The following is a 17,097-nucleotide window of genomic DNA, read 5'->3' as shown; positions in this document are numbered from 1 at the left end:
AAATTGGCGCGTTTGTGACATTTAATCCAAACAAAGTGTTGCCAACTGTAGCAAACAAACTTGATGATTGTCATGTTTACAATTTACATCGATAATAATAAAAACCAGCAGAAAGTGATTTTGTATAATAATGTCGCGGTTCAGCGGAGTCCTCCAGTTGACTGATTTGGACGACTTTATCACACCGTCGCAAGTAAGTTGTAAAGAAATTCGAATCGAACATAACCTCAAACTTCTTCGTACTGTAGGAATGCATCAAACCGGTGCAAATCGAAAAAACTAAGACCAGTACTGGGGCCAAGATTACGATACAAGACGACGGATCGTATCTTCAAGTGGATCGAGTAAGAAAAGTCCGTTTTAAGGACCCCCTGATTGTGACATAATTGTAGGATGGGGCTATGCAAAAACTGCAAAAAGTTGAGATTTCTCTGTCAGATTGTTTGGCATGTTCCGGTTGCATCACCTCGGCGGAAAGCGTGTTGGTGACGCAACAGAGCCAAGAGGAGATCTTGCGCGTATTCGAGGAAAATAAAGCGTTAAAAAATGTAACAATCAAAAGTTTTATGTTGTCCAAAGTAACAGGTTTGATTCAAGGAACGCGGGGGCGGCGGAGCGAAACTCATCGTAGTCTCGCTCTCGATACAACCGATTTTGTCGATCGCGGCCCACTATGGCCTCGCCGTCAACGACTGCGCCGCCAAACTAGTAACCTATTTCAAAAATCTCGGCGCCGACATGGTCGTCGACATGACCCTAGCCGACGACTTCGCCCTCCTCGAGAGCCAAAGAGAATTCATCCGCAGATTCCGAGCCACCGAAAGCGACGGCGTCAAAAACGTCATCCCCATGTTGGCCTCGAGCTGCCCCGGGTGGGTCTGCTACGCCGAAAAAACGCACGGCAGCTACATCCTCCCCTACATCTCCACCACAAAATCCCCCCAACAGATCATGGGCTCCTTGATCAAGCACTGGGTGGGTCACAACTTGGGCGGTCGCGCCATCTATCACGTCACACTGATGCCCTGCTACGACAAGAAACTCGAAGCCGCGAGAGAGGATTTCTTCAACAGCGAAACGCAAAGCAGAGACGTGGATTGCGTCCTCACCGCCAGTAATATCCCCAACTTTGATTTTAAATTTTTGTTGAGCCAATGTGTTACAGTCGAACTGCAGCAAATGCTGGAAAAGGAGGGTTGCAGCTTGGAAAACCTCGAAAAGTCGGCGTTTTCGCAACCTTGGTTGTTGAAACAAGACGCAGATGTCGCTGCAGCGCTCACCAGACATGTGGGTTCGGGTTCTGGGGGTTACTCCGATCACATTTTTAGGTATGCGGCAAAGGAGCTGTTCGGTGTAGACGTCGACGAAGTCACTTATCACAATTTGAGGTAAGACGAAAATATACAGAGTGTTGCTCTTAACTTTATCGTTTAGGAATCCAGATTTCCGAGAAGCCATCTTGGAGAGGGAGGGCAAAGTGTTGTTGCGTTTTGCAATAGCTAATGGGTTTAGGAATATACAAAATCTGGTGCAGAAATTGAAAAGGGGCAAATCGCAGTATCACTACGTCGAAGTGATGGCGTGTCCGTCAGGTATAAAATGATTCGGCAATATCCGTCCACTAGGTGCAAAATGACCTTGACAGAACTCCGTTCTAGTACTTTTTGCTTTGTGTGGTTGGCAGCTTTGATTTAATTAGATGTTTCCTCCAGAAACTTAGTGGACGGATAGCGATAGTAATGTGTACAGGGTGATTAACGCAGTCATCACAATTTTTTATACAGGGTGTTTGAATGGTGGGGCCCAGATCAGGCCGAAGGACGGGATCGCTCATAAGGAACTCACCACGGAACTAGAAAATTTGTACGCGTCGCTCCCCCTCAAGCCCCCCGAAGAAGATAAAACAGTGAGGGAGTTGTACGAGGGGTGGTTGGGGGGACAGGAAAGTGACAAGTGCACGGCCATTTTGCACACTCAGTATCATGCGGTGGAGAAAACCAGCAACGCTCTCAACATAAAGTGGTAACAGGGTATATATAATTCCATCAATGAAATAGTTGTTATGTACACACTTGTCGTTTTAATAAAATTAGCAACACCAATTCAGAAAACAAAAATTACACGCCGTGAGAGCTTGTTTGAATCGTCTAAAACTAGTTTCGATCGAGACTATCATGAAATATTTTCAGAAGTCGTTCAAGTCTGTTAAAAAAACAGAAATCGGAAGACGTCCGGGTGCCGATACACCCCGCCCACTTCTCAAGTGTCTCGGCCCACCGTCTTCTAAACTCCGCCCACTGTCTTCTAAAATCCGCCCGCTTCAAGCAAGCTCCACCAACACAATACATCGAAATTAAAAATAAATTACGTCTCAATAAATATGGGTTACTATGATTTTTTTTATAAAAATACTTAAAATAAAATATCACTTTTTCAAGTCTTGACGGTATTTCGACAACCAAAATTGGACCTGCCCTCAGGGCTCGTGCAATTTGACGAAGCTCTCGAGGGTCTTGGGTATTTGATTTTTGTACGGTATTTGAAATTTACTGATCACGCTTGCGCAGAGACATTTCAGATTGACGTGGTTCAAAACGTGCACGTCCACGTCGGAGTGTTTGCTCACGTCGACGATGTAGTCCAGGGGGCAGACCCCGCGCGAGTTGGGCTGGTCTATGTGACCCCCGTATTGCAAGAGCAGCTTGATCAGCTGGAAAAAAAGTAGGGTGACGACGCGTGACACGCCCACCTGGTCGCTTACCCAATCGGAGTAGTTCTCGCGCTCGGTGGCGATGTGCAGGGGGGTGGAGCCCGCCTCGTTCCTCGCGTTGACGTGGGCGCCGCACTCTAGCAAAAATTTGATCACGCTAAGCTTAGGGAATATCACCTGGGGGAGAGTTGCGTCAGCGAGGAAAAACGACAGCGGGTCGACTTACGATGGTGTCTTCGTCCACGAAGTAACTGGATCGGATCGTGTTGCACTTCGAGACGCACAAGTGCAAGAGGGAGTCTTCGGTGAGGACGCTCCGCGGGTCCAGCCGCACCAGGTTGCCGATTAATTGCACCACTGTCGCGACCTGCCCGCTGGTTTTCGCCGTTTCCACCATCAGGTAGATTAAGTGGGTCACGCACTTCAGGATCTTGTCGAAGAAGTCGACTTGGCGCTTGTACACGGGTCTTATAGTTAACAGTTGTCTTATTTCTAAAAAAAAAACACAAATCTTGAAACAACCAACACGGCACGACGAACAACTGACCTAAAATGTCTTTCGTTATGAGTTTAAAAGTGCAGACTACGTCGTGGAATCTCTGCCTGGCGTCCTTCTCGTTTTTTGGGGCGCTCTTCTCGTTGTAATCTACCATCTGTCTGACTAGAGCTTGGGCAGTGAAGCAAGTGTCTGTGTACAAAATCGAGTCCTTCTCCACCCTTATTTCGAGAGCCCTCCGCCACAAATCTATGCAGCGCTGGTACCTCAACATGTCCGCGTACGCAGCCCCCCTGTACATCAACCTGAAAATCGTGTCCTTGTGGTGCGGCCCCAGTATCCTCTCGGCTATTATCAGACTCTGCGTGCGTATCAAGTCTAGGTCTGTGGCGATGTTGTCCAGCTCCTCCATGGTCTCGAACTCCTTGTGGAAGCGGTAGCCCTCCTTGGGCTCCCGGATCGGCAGTTTGGGCAGCAGCCCGTGGCTCTGCCTGCACGCCAGCCCCTCCCTCCAGTGGAAGAGCGCGACGACCGCGTCGTTGTGCTCCTCCAGGAACGTCGCCCCCATCAACTCATGTGCGTTGGCCAGTTTGTCGCTCGCGTAGCAAATATTGATCGTGAGATAGTCGAATATGCGGGCGGCCCCCTTGAGACACGCCATCTGCAAGGCGTCGTCGCCGTAGCGCGATCTGGCGTTATAGTTGGCCCCGTTTTTCAGCAACAGTTTGGTGGTTTCTAACCTAAAAACGAGAGCAAGGTCAGTGACCCCGACCGCCGTCCGAACTCACCTGTGCTCCTGTATAGCGTAGTGGAGAGCAGTCTTGTTCTGGATGTCTCGGGCGTTGACATCAGCCCCGTGTTTCAGGAGGAAGTCGCAGAGGGGGGCGCTTTGTACGGAATTGATGAGACAGGTGCCCCCGTTGTAGTTGGGGCGGTTGATGTCGGCCCCGTGCTCCACCAGGTACTTGACGATCTCGAAGTGCGTCATGAAGCACGCGGACCGCACGGGGGTCGAGCCCGTGTCCGAGACGGCGTTGATGTCTGCGCTGTGCCGGAGTAAAATCTCCACCACTGACAGCTTCCCAGAGACGGCGGCGCACCAGAGGGGGGTCACGACGTGGGTGGACCTGCAACGGACGTGTCGGTGGTGAAAACGAGGGAGTGGGGCTCACCTGTCGTCTTGCACTTCGTATAGGCCTCGCTGCTCGATGTCGGCTTGGCACACGGTGATGAGGTACTCCACGATCTCGGTTTGGCCCTTCTTGCACGCCAGGAACAGGGGGGAACAGCCGACTTTGACGCGATTCACGATTTCTCGACGGATATTCGGTGGATACTTCTCCAGACGGTTTCGCAAAGAGTACGAAAGTCGGGCCCCCGGGATCGAGTGTCTGCACGCTTCGAGGAGGTCGTGAAAGAGGTTGTTTTTTTCGTTGACGGGGTCCATTTTCGACGACTTCCACATCTTTTATATCGCTGCTTCGAATTGTGTTTTTTGAATAATTGTTTTTATTTTGACACTTTGACAGTTGCCAAACTTTCACTACTGCCAACCTGACGACACGAATCGTGACGTGTAGGTGGTGCTTTCGCAACCTGGGAACCTGGAGAGGGCAATAAAACACCGTCTTACAATAATTATATAAAGTCTATTTTTTAGAATTTAACGGATAGTATGAAACACGAAACGACCTCAATAAATTGAATTAACATCGAATAAACTTTTTTCCATCTAAAAACTAGATTTGAATCACCATTTCTTTACCGCCTGACCGACTAAGCTTTGAACGTTCTGACGACTCTAGAAACGTATTGTCTGCAGATGGGACATTCTGCCAGTTTCTTGCCGCAGTCGATGCAAGTGGCGATATGTCCGCACTCCAGGAGCACACAGTCAAGCGGGGCGTCCATGCACAGCTTGCACAAATCTTCCAAGCTTTCAGGCAACCCCTCTTTGCTCTTGCTGGTGTCCTGCCACAACCGCTCCGCCTTCTCCAACAGCTCGTTCTTCTCGACGCACCCTTTGTAGTCGACCCTATTGTACGCCAACAAAATCTTCAACTCCTTGACTGACAAACTGCTCAGATCCTCCACACTCGAGTAGTCAGACAATTTGGGAATTTTTCTAGGAACGGGACTGGACTCGGCCGTCGACGTCGTCGGTTGGGGTGGCTCTGGCGGGGCGGTGGATTCGGGTCGGACGGTCGGTTGTGGCGGCCTCGGGGGCGGCCGCCTCTCTTTTGGCAGAGTGTTAGAAGCGTGACTCGGCTCGTTGAACCTGGGGTCGGTGTATAAATTCCCTGAGCTGCTGGACGCGAAGATCGGACGGTCCGGGGGACGACTTCTTCTCTCCTGCTGTCCGTTGTTCAGTCGGTCCGGAAGGTTCAACACGGTCTCGAAGTTACCTTAAAAGCAACGATTAGAAAGTGACGAACGCGGCGTTTACGTCATTACTGAATATCTTATTCACAACTGTCGAGCTTTTAGTGCTTTTTACTGGAATGGTCCGGTTGCATAACAAGTCCACCAGTTCGCGTTTCTCTGCAATTGACATCGTTGGGTGAACATTTAAACGCCAACTGACTCAATTACCCACCCACTAGACCGAATGTGGCGATGTTATGTCTGTTCAAATAGTCCTGCAAGTCTTTGGCTTTCAGCTTCATCAGTTCGGTTATGTCTGGGGGCCTCGTGATCAAAACTACGCACTTCTCGCAGTAACATATTCTGCAAAACGAATTAACCAAAATATGTTGTTTTGGTGCCATCCAAGTGCATTTACCCGTTCATTCTTTTCATGCATTTTGTGCAGTACTGCTCCTTGCACTCGCCGCATTGCATTATCCAAATCGAGAATCTGAACGACGAACCACACTGTTTGCAATGCATTTCACGCAGTACTCTGACATCTGCTTATTAATATTAACACGCCCTACTGGTTTAATCAAAATAAACGACTCACGATGAAACTATTGTTAAGCGACATAACCTTCGAAGACCTGTCATTTGACAAGGTACGGTCGCGCCCCCTCGCGCACGAACCGGTACTTACCCCTTGCACTCAATTAAACAATATTCTACTGATTGGATCAGCTTAATGCATCTTTAATGTACATTTTGTTAATTCTTGTCAACTACATTACTCATTAAATCATATAAAAAATTCGCATGCCATATACAATGATTCAGATTAACAAAAACAAGTGGAGTTACCATAGGCGTCCCATACAAAAAACGGGGGCAACTACCAGTGCCGTAGTTAAAATTTCGTCTCGTCTAAAGTACACTTTACGGTTTTCTGTCTCGGTCTAAAACACAGTTTTTGGTTGTCAAATGGGTTGCGGTCCGTAATAAAACTAACTTTTATCAAAAATAAGCTTTAACAAAATTTACAAAACCGGTTTGTACCACACAATATCTCCGTCGAGGCAACCGCTGACCAACATCAAATCTCTAGGATTAAATTTACATGAGACAACAATCTGACTGTGATAATCGTTCATTTCTAGCAGCGTGGTGAGTTGTCTGGGTTTGTCAGGCACACAATAAGTCAATTCTTGATAATTTTCACTAAAACCTAATAACCTAATTCCCTTGTAGTAGGGCGAACAGATCACACGACCATCCGGCGAGTAACACAGCTCTTTGATGAACCCCCTGCCGGCGTTGCCTTCTTTGATATAGTGCGTCAGTCGCGGCAGATTCACAATAACTTTGTTCCGCTCTTCCGGATGCTGTTGGAAATAATCCGTGTAGCTGTTCCTGCCGATCAGCCCACTGTTGATGATTCCCATAGAAGGCAAATGAAAGTTTTCGAACATGTTCGGCTGGACTTGCCTGTCGCTGGTGTACTGATAGTTGGAGATGTAGCCCATCCAGAGATCCGTGGGCCTTGGATTGGTGTTGCTCTCGTCGGAGTCGGAGTTCTGCGAGTTCTCGCCCTCGTCCACGTAGTAATTCTCGCAGTTCTCGTACTGGAAGAGGTCGCGCTTTTGGATGTCGTGCACGCAAGTCGCCTGAAATCAACTCGATCAAATCGTCCGAAAACGTTTCGTCTTTCAACGCACCTCTTCCGCTTCGCACGAGCTGAGACTCCGCGAGACGGCGTTCCAGCCGTGCGGATGGATCTGCAACGAACTGATCACTTCAGCGTCGATCATGAAATCGTCGATGAACTCCACCCGGTTTCTCCGCCGCGTCGGGAGAAACAGATAATTGAAGATGGTCCCGGCGGGGAAACTTTGCCCGCTCATTTGCATCAATCGGTACAACACCGGCTGAAAATCGACTTTCTCAGGAACTCAACACAACTTCGTTCGCTTCATCACAACAAACAATTTATTTGGGCTGAAACGTGTCGTGACACGCGAGATTTACCTTGAACGATCGAAAGTCGTTGGCCAGCGTGGCTAAATTCAAGTCATGGACGATTATCATGTAGCCGCTCGTGGTAGAAATGACCATTTTGGACCCATCTGGGGACAATTTCGTCCGCATCAGACCGTTCATCAGGAAGACTTTGTCGTAGAGCATGCTGTTCTCGGTGGGACTTTTCAGGTCCCACGCGTAGATACTCCCGTCGAAAGCTGACGTCACCATCACGTTGTCCCGCTCGGAGTATTCGATATTCTTCACCTGTCCCAACACAAATTACTACAAATTTCCTCTCCACCGTGACACTTTTTACCCAATTCGAGTGGCCGTGGAGCGTCTTCGTCTCGCTACTCAAGTTCCTCGTGTCCCACAATTTGATCGTATTGTCGTCCGAGCAGGTGGCGAACTGTCTATCATCTAAAAACCTACACGACCGTGTCAAATCCCACTCGTTACTTTTGAGGTTATGTTCACCTGACACAGTTGACGCAATTGTCGTGCGCTTTTTCCATCCATTTGATCAACTTTTGGGTGGAAGAGTCGTAGATTAAGACACAGTTGCGTTCGCACGCGGCCACCAACAGCTTGCTGGAATGATTTGCGTGAATGCGTGCAAAAGCTGGGACGAAACTCACCCGTCGAGGCTGAACTCCAGGTTGAAGATTCCGCCGTGGGTGTTGGCCCGGTTGGACTTGGTGTCCAGCTCGTACCGCTCCATCGAGCTGTACAACTTGGCGATAATATCATCTTCACAGCCGACGTACGACTTCAAGCCCAACTCGCGCTTCTTCAGGATCTCGTGCAGGCTGTGCTTGAAACAAGGCTTGTGGGCGGTCCGCACCGATGTTTGAGGTGCACTCATCGTACGAGCCCCTAAGTCACATACTATTTCCGAAATTACTATTTCAATTTATTTAAAAACTGTCTTGTACACATTGTTGATATAAATTGAAACGTCAAACATCTGTCATCGACAAATTCCCCTAGACTACGGCGGTAGGATTTGAACGTGCAGGGTTTGCGTTGAGCTTGTTGGCAGACAAGATGACCTTCAGCTTGCAGTTCCTCCTGTACCACTCCCTCCAATACTCGAAGTACTTTTCGATGGTCAGCACCAACCAGGAAGTGTAGGTGAAATTGATCGCCGCGATGCCTTAAATCGAACGTTCGTAATCAAAATGGATTCCTCTGGTTTGACATTACCGAAAATGGCGGTGAAAGCCATGACGTGGGAAAGGAAAGTTTTGCGAAATTTCGGACTCGACTTGGCCAATGACTCACAAAGCAACATCAGCATGTAGGTCGAGGTCACCGTCGACGGGGTGTACACGACCATGGTGATGACGTCGACGAGCAACTCTCGAAAATGTTCGCCGGGGTGTCTCAAAAAAACCAAAATCGACCAGAGCACACTGTATCTAATAGAAATTTTCACTGTTTCGTATTAAACCTGCAAACAATTTTACTTGGGCTCTCGGACGATCCTGAAGTGGTACTTGCACAGCTCGCACTCGTTCCTGTTGGACTCGTTCAGCCAGATCTCCAGACAGTTCAGATGGGCCAAAGCTATGGTGCCCTTGCAGCGACAGGGCGTCAGGAGATCCCCCGAACTGTTGCCCCCGTGACAGATCCGACAAATGTAGTCCATCCCCTGCAAGACTCGATTACTCGCGAACAATCAAAAATCTTTATTACATCGATCTTGATACACATCTCGTTGCATTTTCCTTTTTTGGCCAAAAGCGGCCGGGTTATGGCGCTGGTGTGCGAAAAGATGTCCGGCAGGCCTCGGACATGCTTCTGGCTCGCCAGAGATTCATCAGATTTTTCGGTACCTAGAAAGTTGGACTGATTTTCACCAAAATATCGAGGCGTACTCACTGTTGGATATCGACGAAGTGGATTCTGCTAACATTTGACTAGAAATTTTGAGTTTGGGGGAGAGAATTTATGACTGTGGTGACATGGCGCCAAAATTTGAAAGATGAGTGACATGTGCATGACCATCTAGATTACACACATTAAAAATCGTTACACATAAAAAAAAACTCATACACTTCAAATCAGATCAAAGACGAAAGATCTTGGAAGGTCTACCTGATATACATTTAGAGCAAAATGTAAAGACCAATTTATCGTGAACCTGATTCGTTTTTAAATCAAGGACTTTTTAGGAGGAATTTTATTTCAGACATGGACAATGCTTCGAAGGAAAGATTCTGGAGCTTCTGTCATCCTCGTGAACATGATGTTCAGTCGTTAGATAGTCGTTAGCATCAGTTATTTATTAAAAAAGAAATTGATAACAATTTACAGAATTAACCTCGTAAAGTAAGGGCATAGACATACGATGGTTCTTCTTTAGGTTTCTACAAATGCTCAGTTTGATTGTCAATTTGTCACGCACATCGATTAAATTTGGTTATGTCGAATGCAGCTTCAGTTAGAAGAAGATTTTTTTGCTAGTTTGACAGATTCTTTCTTCCATTTTAAAGAAAAAAAAACTTCAAAAGATGAAGATTTCATGTTTTGGCTTAATTTTTTTCATAGAATCATGTGTCAGGTAGATGCTTTATACGACCAGTTGCAAAAAAGGGAACAGATCGGTGTGACACTTTATCAAATGTAAAAGAAGAGGCTGAGACAGTTGTAACAAGCGTAGAGAGGCTAAGAAAGCGTTATAATCCCAAGCAAATCAGCGTCATTTTTGACAGAAACATTTGCAGAATATAACTTTCCAGAAACTTATTTTTTTTGTTCGACATTGTCAGAATTTGAGAAGGTTCTCCTGTGTGAACGGATTTCGATAAATGTCACAACTTGTCAAAACGAAATGTCAAGTTAATTTTAAAGATTTTAGGCGATTTGGAGTCTTTAAGGGGCTTGTCGAACAAAAAACGTTGTATTCAACTCGTTCTTGTGTAAATTTTGCTTTTTTTGACATTCGTGGGCCCACTCGTGCCAAAAAACCAAATTTACACACAAACTCGTAAAATAAATAACTAAAACAATGGGACGGTAAATGCTTATCAAAATTTAGAAACAAAAATATTAGATTTAGAACTAAGTAGTTTACGTTAGAATTCTAAGAGAAGTTCTCAGAACTTAGCACTATTTCTTGTCTTGACCTTGACTTCGAAGCCCATCCTCTTGGCCTTGACCTTGGCAAGTGGAAAGGATTCAGGGGGATCGAGGTGGGGGGGTTCAAGGTCAAGGTCAAGAAAAACTCCCTCTATTTCTGTCCAACCTGCGTTTTCCATAAAAAAACAACTTTATGAAAAATTTCCGTTATTTTAACAATAGAGTGATGGGACATTTTGCAGCCGCCAACGAAAGACGTCTGGACTTTTCAAATAAAACAACACAACTGAGTATTTCTTTATTTTTGCCTTTGAATAAATTGTGCAATATTTTTGTCCACTCTTTGATTCACAACCTCGCCAGTTCCCGATGTTTGTCGAAGTTGAAGCCATTCTTGTCTTCGATAGTCTTGGAGGCGCCATTTTGCAACAATACGTCGACGATTTCGTTGCCACAGGACAAGATGGCTGTAAAAAAAATCAATTCTGGAAATGTGAGTCACGTGACTGTCACCAGTGTCACCTGCTCTCATCAAAGGTGTCCACCCGCTGGAATCTTGAGCATCCACGTGTAGTCCCTGCTTCAAGACAAACTCTACACTGTCTAGATTGTTGGAGTCAACGGCGTAATGCAAGACGTTGAGGCCGTTGATGTCGGTGGCGTTGACGCTGCATCCTTTATCTATCAACAAACTAGCGACAGATAGGTGTCCTAGAGCGACAGCAGCCATCAGAGGAGTTCTCCTGGTGTAGTGAGACGCAGTATTGACGTTGGCACCTAGAGTGATCAAGAGATTGACCAGCGCGGGGTCGTTCTTGTCGATGGCTTGTACCAGAGGCGTCTTCATGTCTTTGTTCTCGACTTCGAGCAACAGAGACCTGGAAGGTGTGTTCGTCTGTGGTTTGCCAACAGCAGGACATATTATACCTGGCGTGGGCGATTTTGCGTATCAGGGGCGTCTTCCCGAACTTGATGGCCCGGGTCATGTGCATGGCCAAGTAGGGGCCGTCGAGCGTGGCCCCTTTGAAACGTATCCAGTCCTGCCCGTCTTCCGGCTTGATCCTGAAGTCGTAGCACGTGCACGGGGCCAGCCCCGCGATCCTGAGCTCCTTCCTGGGCCCCCAGTAGACCGGCGCCCACCGCTTCATCTCGTCCAGCATCTGCAGCACGCAGATGCCATCACGCAGCACCTCCGCGTCCTTCCAGGAAAAGCCGACGTGATTCTGAGCGCGGTTGATCATCACCGGTTTGTTTTTGTTCGCCATTGTGGGTATCGACCAAACAAGTTCGTCGCCCGATTCGCCGTTGAAATTCCCGGCAGTCGAGCGTGGCCGAGAGGTTCGCCTTGCAAGAGCCGTAGAAAGTTGCTCATAACAGTTCCGCGCGCGTGTAACTATGTCGCGCTAGCAAATCGCCACGTCCCTGCAAGATGCCAAAACGGCGCTGATCGACATGATTCCAGTGCTTCTCGTCTTCGTCTTGGCCGGATCAGGTGAGTGGACGAGGATGTGGAGTGCGGCGACATCGCTGATCGCGCTTGCAGCTCTGGGCCAGGACGACGAGGGCCCCTATCGCGGCAAGCATATCGGCAAGCTCAACTCCTACCACCACGAGGTCGGGGGCGACGTGTACGCGGTCGACGACTACACCCTGCTGCTCACGGCCTTCAGCTACGACGGCAACGGCGCCGACACGTTCTTCTGGGCGGGGGCCGCCAACCGCCCAGGCCCCCAAGGCTTCATCGTCCCGGACGAGTACGGAAAGTAAGTCTGCCACTTCACTGCCACCACCCCGGTACAATTCCCACCCTCAGGACCAATGTTTTGGGGCGATACTTGCAAAAAGACTTCACCTTGACGCTCCCGGACGACAAAAAAATTACAGACATCAAGTGGTTCGCGATTTACGACCTGCTGAGTCAGAACACTTTCGGGGACATCTACATCCCGGAGGAGTTCGAGCCGCCCACCATACAGAAAATACCGCAGCTGGCGGGGAAATCGCATCAAGTGTCCTCGGGGGCGATCGAGATCATCGACGCTAAAAGAATCAAACTGAACGAGTTTCGGTACGACGGGAAGGCCAAACAGGCGCACTTTTGGGTGGGGGTGGGCGCACAACCCGCCTCCAAGGGGCACAAAGTGCCCGACGAGTTCGGATAGTGAGTACAAGCGATCAGGTGTATTGTTGGTTGCCTACATCGCCACGTTTTAGCCTGGACGCTTTGCGCGCCTACAAAGGCGAAACCATCACTCTAGAACTCCCAGGAGACCTGACCATCTTCAACATAGACTGGTTCAGTATTTTTGACCTCGAAACTAAAGAGAATTTAGGCTCGATCATCATACCGGAGGGTCTAAACGTGCCGCCGTCTTTGGTCAAAGTGTTTGTAAGTCCTGGATCGACGGTATCTTCGTATTAAAAATTCTTGTAGCCCCACAAGGACCACCTCCCCAACTGCCTCCAACTCCACAAGGACTTCCAGGTGTCTTGGGAGATTTTCGGCCCCCAGATCACCATCCAACTGGCGGGACAAGTCGACGAAAATGCTTACATGGCGTTTGGTATTTCCGGTTCTACAGAGAAGAGTCAGATGTTGGGTTCTGACGTCACCGTAGCCTATCTGGATGGGTATCGAGGTTTCGCCTCCGACTACAACGTCACCGCGTTGACTCCGGTGAGTCACCCCAATCGCGAAATCCTTGTCTGACTCAAATTTCAGTGTGTCAGAGTGTTGGGGCAATACAAGGGAGTGTGCAAGGACGAGCTGGTGGGGGGACAGGACAGCAACCAGATGCACACCGCGAGCCGAGATAACGGCATCAACATCATCACTTTTCGGCGCAGCCTCATCTCACGTAAGCCCCCCTCTCGGTTTTAGATTCTGTTCCCGAATCGCGTGTTTTAGCGGACCCCGGCGACATGCCGTACCCCACTGAAGGCTCGATTTACGTGATCTGGGCCATGGGGCGCCTCGACCACAACAAAGAACCAACTTTTCACGATATCTACCCCAAGACGGACATCAGGGTCGAGCTGGGGCGCAACGAGTCCTCCTCCAACTGCTTCTCTTTCACGCGGTCCGACACCCAACTGCGCGAGCCTTGGGCCAAGGGACAGATCTACGACAAGACCATCCGGACTTTCAAAGCGTATTTGGGGCCGTCGGGGGGCAAACGGGGCTACCAAGGGGCCACCGGTCAGACCTCTACGTCGCTGGCGTGGTACATTAACGGGTTGTTGGCCCCCGAGTTGTGGCTGAGACGCGGGTTGACCTACTCGTTCAGAGTTTACGGGGGTAACAACCCTCACAGTGCCGAGTTTTACCACCCCTTGATAATCACGGACGAGCCGCACGGAGGGTTTGACAGGTTGTCAGACGAGGCGCAGTCAAAGGTGCGGGTCTTGACGGGGGTGGAGTACTCGAGGAGGGGCCGGCCGAGACCCACGGCAGGTAGGATTTAAATAAAAATGCCAACATTTGCTGTATCTGGAACATGACATTTGACATCTTATGAGTAACTAACTGGGTCTTTTGTTTTTAATAGTTTGTCCCACTGCCAAACAACAGGAATGTTGGTCAGACATTCAAATTTGACAATTTTGAATTTGTCAATTCTCGGCAGCTGGTATTTGATTTACTGTAATTATTAAACTATCTGTTCCTATTGTTTTATAAATTTCTACGATATGTCCTAGTTTTGATTTAAACGAAGCCAGTTTGGAAGTGTCAAAAAAGAAACTTTAGTTGTTAGATGATTGCATAACCTATAAAAGTCAAATTGAAAAGAAGCATAATGCACAAAAAATCACCGAATGTGCACATCGAATGATAAAACATAGTTATGCAAATGTTACGTAAGTTGTATGATTTTTAAATTTCAGCTGGTCCTCTGTGTTTGGCCAAGCATAAGGACCTCACGGACCGCCGCCTCGACGACGACTTCCCCTCCTTCAGAAAATTCAACCGTTCCTTGATCTACACGTGCGAAGAGGGTGATCCCGGGGTGCTAGAATTCACCCCCAACACTTCCTGGCCGGACGTGGTTTATTACAACTCGTTCACTCAGTCCAACATGGGGTGGAAAATCCACGTGATCGATAGTTTTTCGGCGGCGAGGTCCAAAGGGTCCGCCCTGCAAATCAACAGTTACGTCGTCGTGTCAATCTTGTTTGTTAAGCAATTCGCGAGATTGTTTATTTAAACAAGAATAATGCCATAAACAGACTTATTTTCAATTTTCGGTTGGTGATTGTGGAAAAATTAGAGTCGGCAGGCCTTAATTATTTATTATAATTAATACTCCTGAACTGTACATTATTTATAAATAAACTGATAGACATGTGATGAATCTTTCGTCAATAGCACCGCTCCACATGAAAACAAGGTTGAAAAACTTGGAAAAAATTCCGAGAGCAATCGTCGATAAACAAACGCGGTTTGTCGGGTTTTTAACGCGAAGATGCCGGATTCAACAAGATATTTATGACAGGAGCTTTCAATAAGAGCTCGTTTCTTTAAAATTTTATTGTAAATAATAAATACAAGCAAATATGAAAGACTATTGTAATTGGTGCATCGCGTAAACAAACAAGAGCGCTGATTGGTGCAAAATTAGGTCACGAGAATGCTGCTTGGTGTTTTGTTGGTCAACTATGCTAGTCCCAAGATGGACGTTAATATAAAACGGAACTTTGCAACGTGAAATTAATCCAAGCTATTTCCGCTCCACAATTACAAGAAGCTCTTGTTATAATTTTAAAACATTATTTACTCGGAATTACGAGAGTCTGAAGCTGATCTGAAACTTCCCGGAAACCGACCGGATTATTATTTTCCGTGAAAGTTCACCGACGTATATTACGGAAAATGTACTGAGTGGTGTATTTAACACACAGAAAAATAAATATCTCTTGATTTACAAAAAAAAAAAACAAGATTAGAGTGGTTTTAAAGTTTTTGAAAACGTCGCAATAAACTGTTCTTTTAGATTTTTTCGCCTAACTTCCTTTGAAATGGCCACTGAACAATAATTCTTGGTCCAGAGGAATTCTCACGTCAAGCTCTATCACATAAACCGTGATAATTAAATGTTTCCCTTTTTGTTAGATTTCAACAAGATAGGTATGGCACGTTTTCATACCGCAACAGCAACTAAAAAATGTTTGCAATTAATTTTGGTGGGGCGGTTTGACTGAGAATCTGTTTATTTTTGCAGATTGAAACGGATTTTTTTAGAATTTTTGAAAAATATCCAGTTCTTGTAACTGCTTGTTTGATAAATTTCTATTAAATATAAAACTGAAAGGAAATTTATTTATAGGAAAAGTTCGTCGAATATTTCAGTCCGACACGTTGAAAATTTCATCTAGTTTGACAAAACTGATGAAATTATTTAAATTGGTCCTGGAGGACCAAGACATTTCCGTCGTCGTCTGTTTAATTTTAGCCGCCATTCGGCCCCAACAATAAACAGACCATCCGCATTACACTCGGAATAATTAATTTGCATTAGAGTTATTTATAAAACTGATCCAGACTGCACCATCCATCATCGAAAGAGGAGTTTTTGCATAAACACAACACGCTGACACGCCGGACTTTTCCACGGACAGAGATACATTCGGCCGACACTTGAAATATCCCTCCACTAAAAATAAAACAATAAATTAAATGTGTAAGTAATAAAATACGCACGAGCGTATTCGAGCGAAATTAACGCTCCCGCCGCCGACTGGAAATTCCATCGGAATCGAACGGACGAAACTCAGATTGTTCCGATAAATATTTTATCAGGACCATAAACACCGCACATTATTTATCATCGTCGTAATGGATTCGACACGAGCCGGTTCGATCCCCCCGGCAGACACCCCCAGAAGTTCATTTATTTGTCGCTGGATTGAAGCTGCTAAACAGATTTATTTTTACGGCGGCGCCGAAAGACCAACCATAACAAACACGACAGACGGAAAGGGGGCGACATTTAACTGGGTTAATCTGACTGGGACGCGACTCACCCCTCGCGAAGAATAAATAATCCCGACCCCACCGGGGATGAATACATCATCCAGATTAAATCGGAGCTGCTGCTCCATCGTCATCGCCATATCAATATTGATCACGTTATTGAACTTTGCCACTAATTTATTCGTTATTGTTGGACGGAAAGTATTTAGCGCAGAAAGTGCGCCGCGCTCATTATGTTTTAACAACAAAATGTTCAATGACACATTCTTTCGCACAATGGACGCATTGTTTGGAAGAAAACCTGCACCATCGCTTTCTTGCTCTTCCAAATTTTCTGGTTTAAAAATGGATCCGACTGTTATTGTGTTTCGACACCGGACCGAGCGAATTGTTTATTTTTTCAGCAAAATGTGTACAGTTCGACCGACAATAGAGTGGACAAAGCCGTCGCAGGAGCGCTACTAT

The 17,097-nt window shown here is 46.9% G+C and overlaps 7 protein-coding genes across 9 annotated transcripts; 2 read left to right on the top strand and 5 right to left on the bottom strand.

Annotated features, from left to right (window-relative positions):
* Positions 1-48: 48 nt before the first annotated feature.
* LOC138125331 (probable cytosolic Fe-S cluster assembly factor AGAP009023) lies at positions 49-2,102 on the top strand. Its single transcript, XM_069040595.1, has 7 exons — positions 49-193; positions 249-344; positions 393-548; positions 598-1,114; positions 1,166-1,388; positions 1,435-1,592; positions 1,785-2,102. Exons 1-7 carry the CDS (start codon positions 131-133, stop codon positions 2,024-2,026), a joined length of 1,455 nt encoding a protein of 484 aa, XP_068896696.1. The 5' UTR covers positions 49-130; the 3' UTR covers positions 2,027-2,102.
* m-cup (mann-cup) lies at positions 2,058-4,768 on the bottom strand. Its single transcript, XM_069040588.1, has 6 exons — positions 4,379-4,768; positions 3,995-4,333; positions 3,258-3,946; positions 2,937-3,202; positions 2,762-2,887; positions 2,058-2,710 (listed from the first exon to the last, which is right to left on the bottom strand). Exons 1-6 carry the CDS (start codon positions 4,669-4,671, stop codon positions 2,477-2,479), a joined length of 1,947 nt encoding a protein of 648 aa, XP_068896689.1. The 5' UTR covers positions 4,672-4,768; the 3' UTR covers positions 2,058-2,476.
* Positions 4,769-4,835: 67 nt separating this feature from the next.
* Positions 4,836-6,238, bottom strand: LOC138125343 (E3 ubiquitin-protein ligase rififylin). The gene is made up of 4 exons (XM_069040612.1): positions 5,989-6,238; positions 5,803-5,933; positions 5,661-5,747; positions 4,836-5,611 (listed from the first exon to the last, which is right to left on the bottom strand). Exons 1-4 carry the CDS (start codon positions 6,093-6,095, stop codon positions 4,983-4,985), a joined length of 954 nt encoding a protein of 317 aa, XP_068896713.1. The 5' UTR covers positions 6,096-6,238; the 3' UTR covers positions 4,836-4,982.
* A 329-nt stretch (positions 6,239-6,567) lies between these two features.
* Positions 6,568-8,442, bottom strand: LOC138125328 (DDB1- and CUL4-associated factor 10 homolog). 2 transcript variants are annotated; one of them, XM_069040590.1, is made up of 7 exons: positions 8,216-8,442; positions 8,055-8,168; positions 7,894-8,005; positions 7,584-7,841; positions 7,274-7,483; positions 7,044-7,222; positions 6,568-6,983 (listed from the first exon to the last, which is right to left on the bottom strand). In XM_069040590.1, the coding sequence occupies exons 1-7, from the start codon at positions 8,440-8,442 to the stop codon at positions 6,596-6,598; spliced, it is 1,488 nt and encodes a 495-aa protein (XP_068896691.1). In that variant the 3' UTR covers positions 6,568-6,595. The 2 variants fall into 2 exon arrangements, with proteins under 2 accessions (XP_068896691.1, XP_068896690.1); XM_069040589.1 differs by having other exon boundaries at positions 6,568-7,222.
* A 26-nt stretch (positions 8,443-8,468) lies between these two features.
* On the bottom strand, positions 8,469-9,609 carry LOC138125345 (E3 ubiquitin-protein ligase MARCHF3-like). 2 transcript variants are annotated; one of them, XM_069040614.1, is made up of 5 exons: positions 9,462-9,609; positions 9,276-9,415; positions 9,047-9,231; positions 8,784-8,998; positions 8,469-8,733 (listed from the first exon to the last, which is right to left on the bottom strand). In XM_069040614.1, the coding sequence occupies exons 1-5, from the start codon at positions 9,493-9,495 to the stop codon at positions 8,564-8,566; spliced, it is 744 nt and encodes a 247-aa protein (XP_068896715.1). In that variant the 5' UTR covers positions 9,496-9,609; the 3' UTR covers positions 8,469-8,563. The 2 variants fall into 2 exon arrangements, with proteins under 2 accessions (XP_068896715.1, XP_068896716.1); XM_069040615.1 differs by having other exon boundaries at positions 8,784-8,992.
* A 1,301-nt stretch (positions 9,610-10,910) lies between these two features.
* Positions 10,911-11,926, bottom strand: LOC138126789 (fibronectin type 3 and ankyrin repeat domains 1 protein-like). Its single transcript, XM_069042567.1, has 3 exons — positions 11,589-11,926; positions 11,184-11,539; positions 10,911-11,128 (listed from the first exon to the last, which is right to left on the bottom strand). Exons 1-3 carry the CDS (start codon positions 11,924-11,926, stop codon positions 11,010-11,012), a joined length of 813 nt encoding a protein of 270 aa, XP_068898668.1. The 3' UTR covers positions 10,911-11,009.
* A 32-nt stretch (positions 11,927-11,958) lies between these two features.
* knk (protein Skeletor knk) lies at positions 11,959-15,009 on the top strand. Its single transcript, XM_069042563.1, has 8 exons — positions 11,959-12,153; positions 12,205-12,424; positions 12,475-12,822; positions 12,876-13,050; positions 13,096-13,338; positions 13,384-13,519; positions 13,570-14,115; positions 14,547-15,009. Exons 1-8 carry the CDS (start codon positions 12,114-12,116, stop codon positions 14,864-14,866), a joined length of 2,028 nt encoding a protein of 675 aa, XP_068898664.1. The 5' UTR covers positions 11,959-12,113; the 3' UTR covers positions 14,867-15,009.
* Positions 15,010-17,097: the final 2,088 nt, after the last annotated feature.

The sequence above is a fragment of the Tenebrio molitor genome, chromosome 3, assembly GCF_963966145.1.
Source record: "Tenebrio molitor chromosome 3, icTenMoli1.1, whole genome shotgun sequence".
Classification (NCBI taxonomy): Eukaryota; Metazoa; Arthropoda; class Insecta; order Coleoptera; family Tenebrionidae; genus Tenebrio; species Tenebrio molitor.
Note: the sequence above shows the minus strand (reverse complement) of the source record. Positions and strands in the feature narration are given on the sequence as shown.

Coding starts and splice junctions, on each gene's coding strand:
- LOC138125331 (XM_069040595.1), top strand. CDS start 131: ATGTCGCGGTTCAGCGGAGTCCTCCAGTTGACTGATTTGGACGACTTT. Junction 549..597: donor AAAATAAAGCGTTAAAAAAT/GTAACAATCAAA, acceptor GTTTGATTCAAG/GAACGCGGGGGCGGCGGAGC. Junction 1,593..1,784: donor AGTGATGGCGTGTCCGTCAG/GTATAAAATGAT, acceptor TTTTTTATACAG/GGTGTTTGAATGGTGGGGCC.
- m-cup (XM_069040588.1), bottom strand. CDS start 4,671: ATGTGGAAGTCGTCGAAAATGGACCCCGTCAACGAAAAAAACAACCTC. Junction 3,947..3,994: donor TACGCTATACAGGAGCACAG/GTGAGTTCGGAC, acceptor TCTCGTTTTTAG/GTTAGAAACCACCAAACTGT. Junction 2,711..2,761: donor GCGAGAACTACTCCGATTGG/GTAAGCGACCAG, acceptor CTTTTTTTCCAG/CTGATCAAGCTGCTCTTGCA.
- LOC138125343 (XM_069040612.1), bottom strand. CDS start 6,095: ATGCATTGCAAACAGTGTGGTTCGTCGTTCAGATTCTCGATTTGGATA. Junction 5,934..5,988: donor TGCATGAAAAGAATGAACGG/GTAAATGCACTT, acceptor TTCGTTTTGCAG/AATATGTTACTGCGAGAAGT. Junction 5,612..5,660: donor AGTTGTGAATAAGATATTCA/GTAATGACGTAA, acceptor GTTGCTTTTAAG/GTAACTTCGAGACCGTGTTG.
- LOC138125328 (XM_069040589.1), bottom strand. CDS start 8,442: ATGAGTGCACCTCAAACATCGGTGCGGACCGCCCACAAGCCTTGTTTC. Junction 8,169..8,215: donor CTGGAGTTCAGCCTCGACGG/GTGAGTTTCGTC, acceptor AAATCATTCCAG/CAAGCTGTTGGTGGCCGCGT. Junction 7,223..7,273: donor GCTCGTGCGAAGCGGAAGAG/GTGCGTTGAAAG, acceptor AGTTGATTTCAG/GCGACTTGCGTGCACGACAT.
- LOC138125345 (XM_069040614.1), bottom strand. CDS start 9,495: ATGTTAGCAGAATCCACTTCGTCGATATCCAACA. Junction 9,416..9,461: donor CACTTCGTCGATATCCAACA/GTGAGTACGCCT, acceptor CCAACTTTCTAG/GTACCGAAAAATCTGATGAA. Junction 8,999..9,046: donor AGGATCGTCCGAGAGCCCAA/GTAAAATTGTTT, acceptor AATTTCTATTAG/ATACAGTGTGCTCTGGTCGA.
- LOC138126789 (XM_069042567.1), bottom strand. CDS start 11,926: ATGGCGAACAAAAACAAACCGGTGATGATCAACCGCGCTCAGAATCAC. Junction 11,540..11,588: donor CGCAAAATCGCCCACGCCAG/GTATAATATGTC, acceptor CACACCTTCCAG/GTCTCTGTTGCTCGAAGTCG. Junction 11,129..11,183: donor GACACCTTTGATGAGAGCAG/GTGACACTGGTG, acceptor TTTTTTTTACAG/CCATCTTGTCCTGTGGCAAC.
- knk (XM_069042563.1), top strand. CDS start 12,114: ATGATTCCAGTGCTTCTCGTCTTCGTCTTGGCCGGATCAG. Junction 13,520..13,569: donor TCGGCGCAGCCTCATCTCAC/GTAAGCCCCCCT, acceptor CGCGTGTTTTAG/CGGACCCCGGCGACATGCCG. Junction 14,116..14,546: donor CCGGCCGAGACCCACGGCAG/GTAGGATTTAAA, acceptor TTTAAATTTCAG/CTGGTCCTCTGTGTTTGGCC.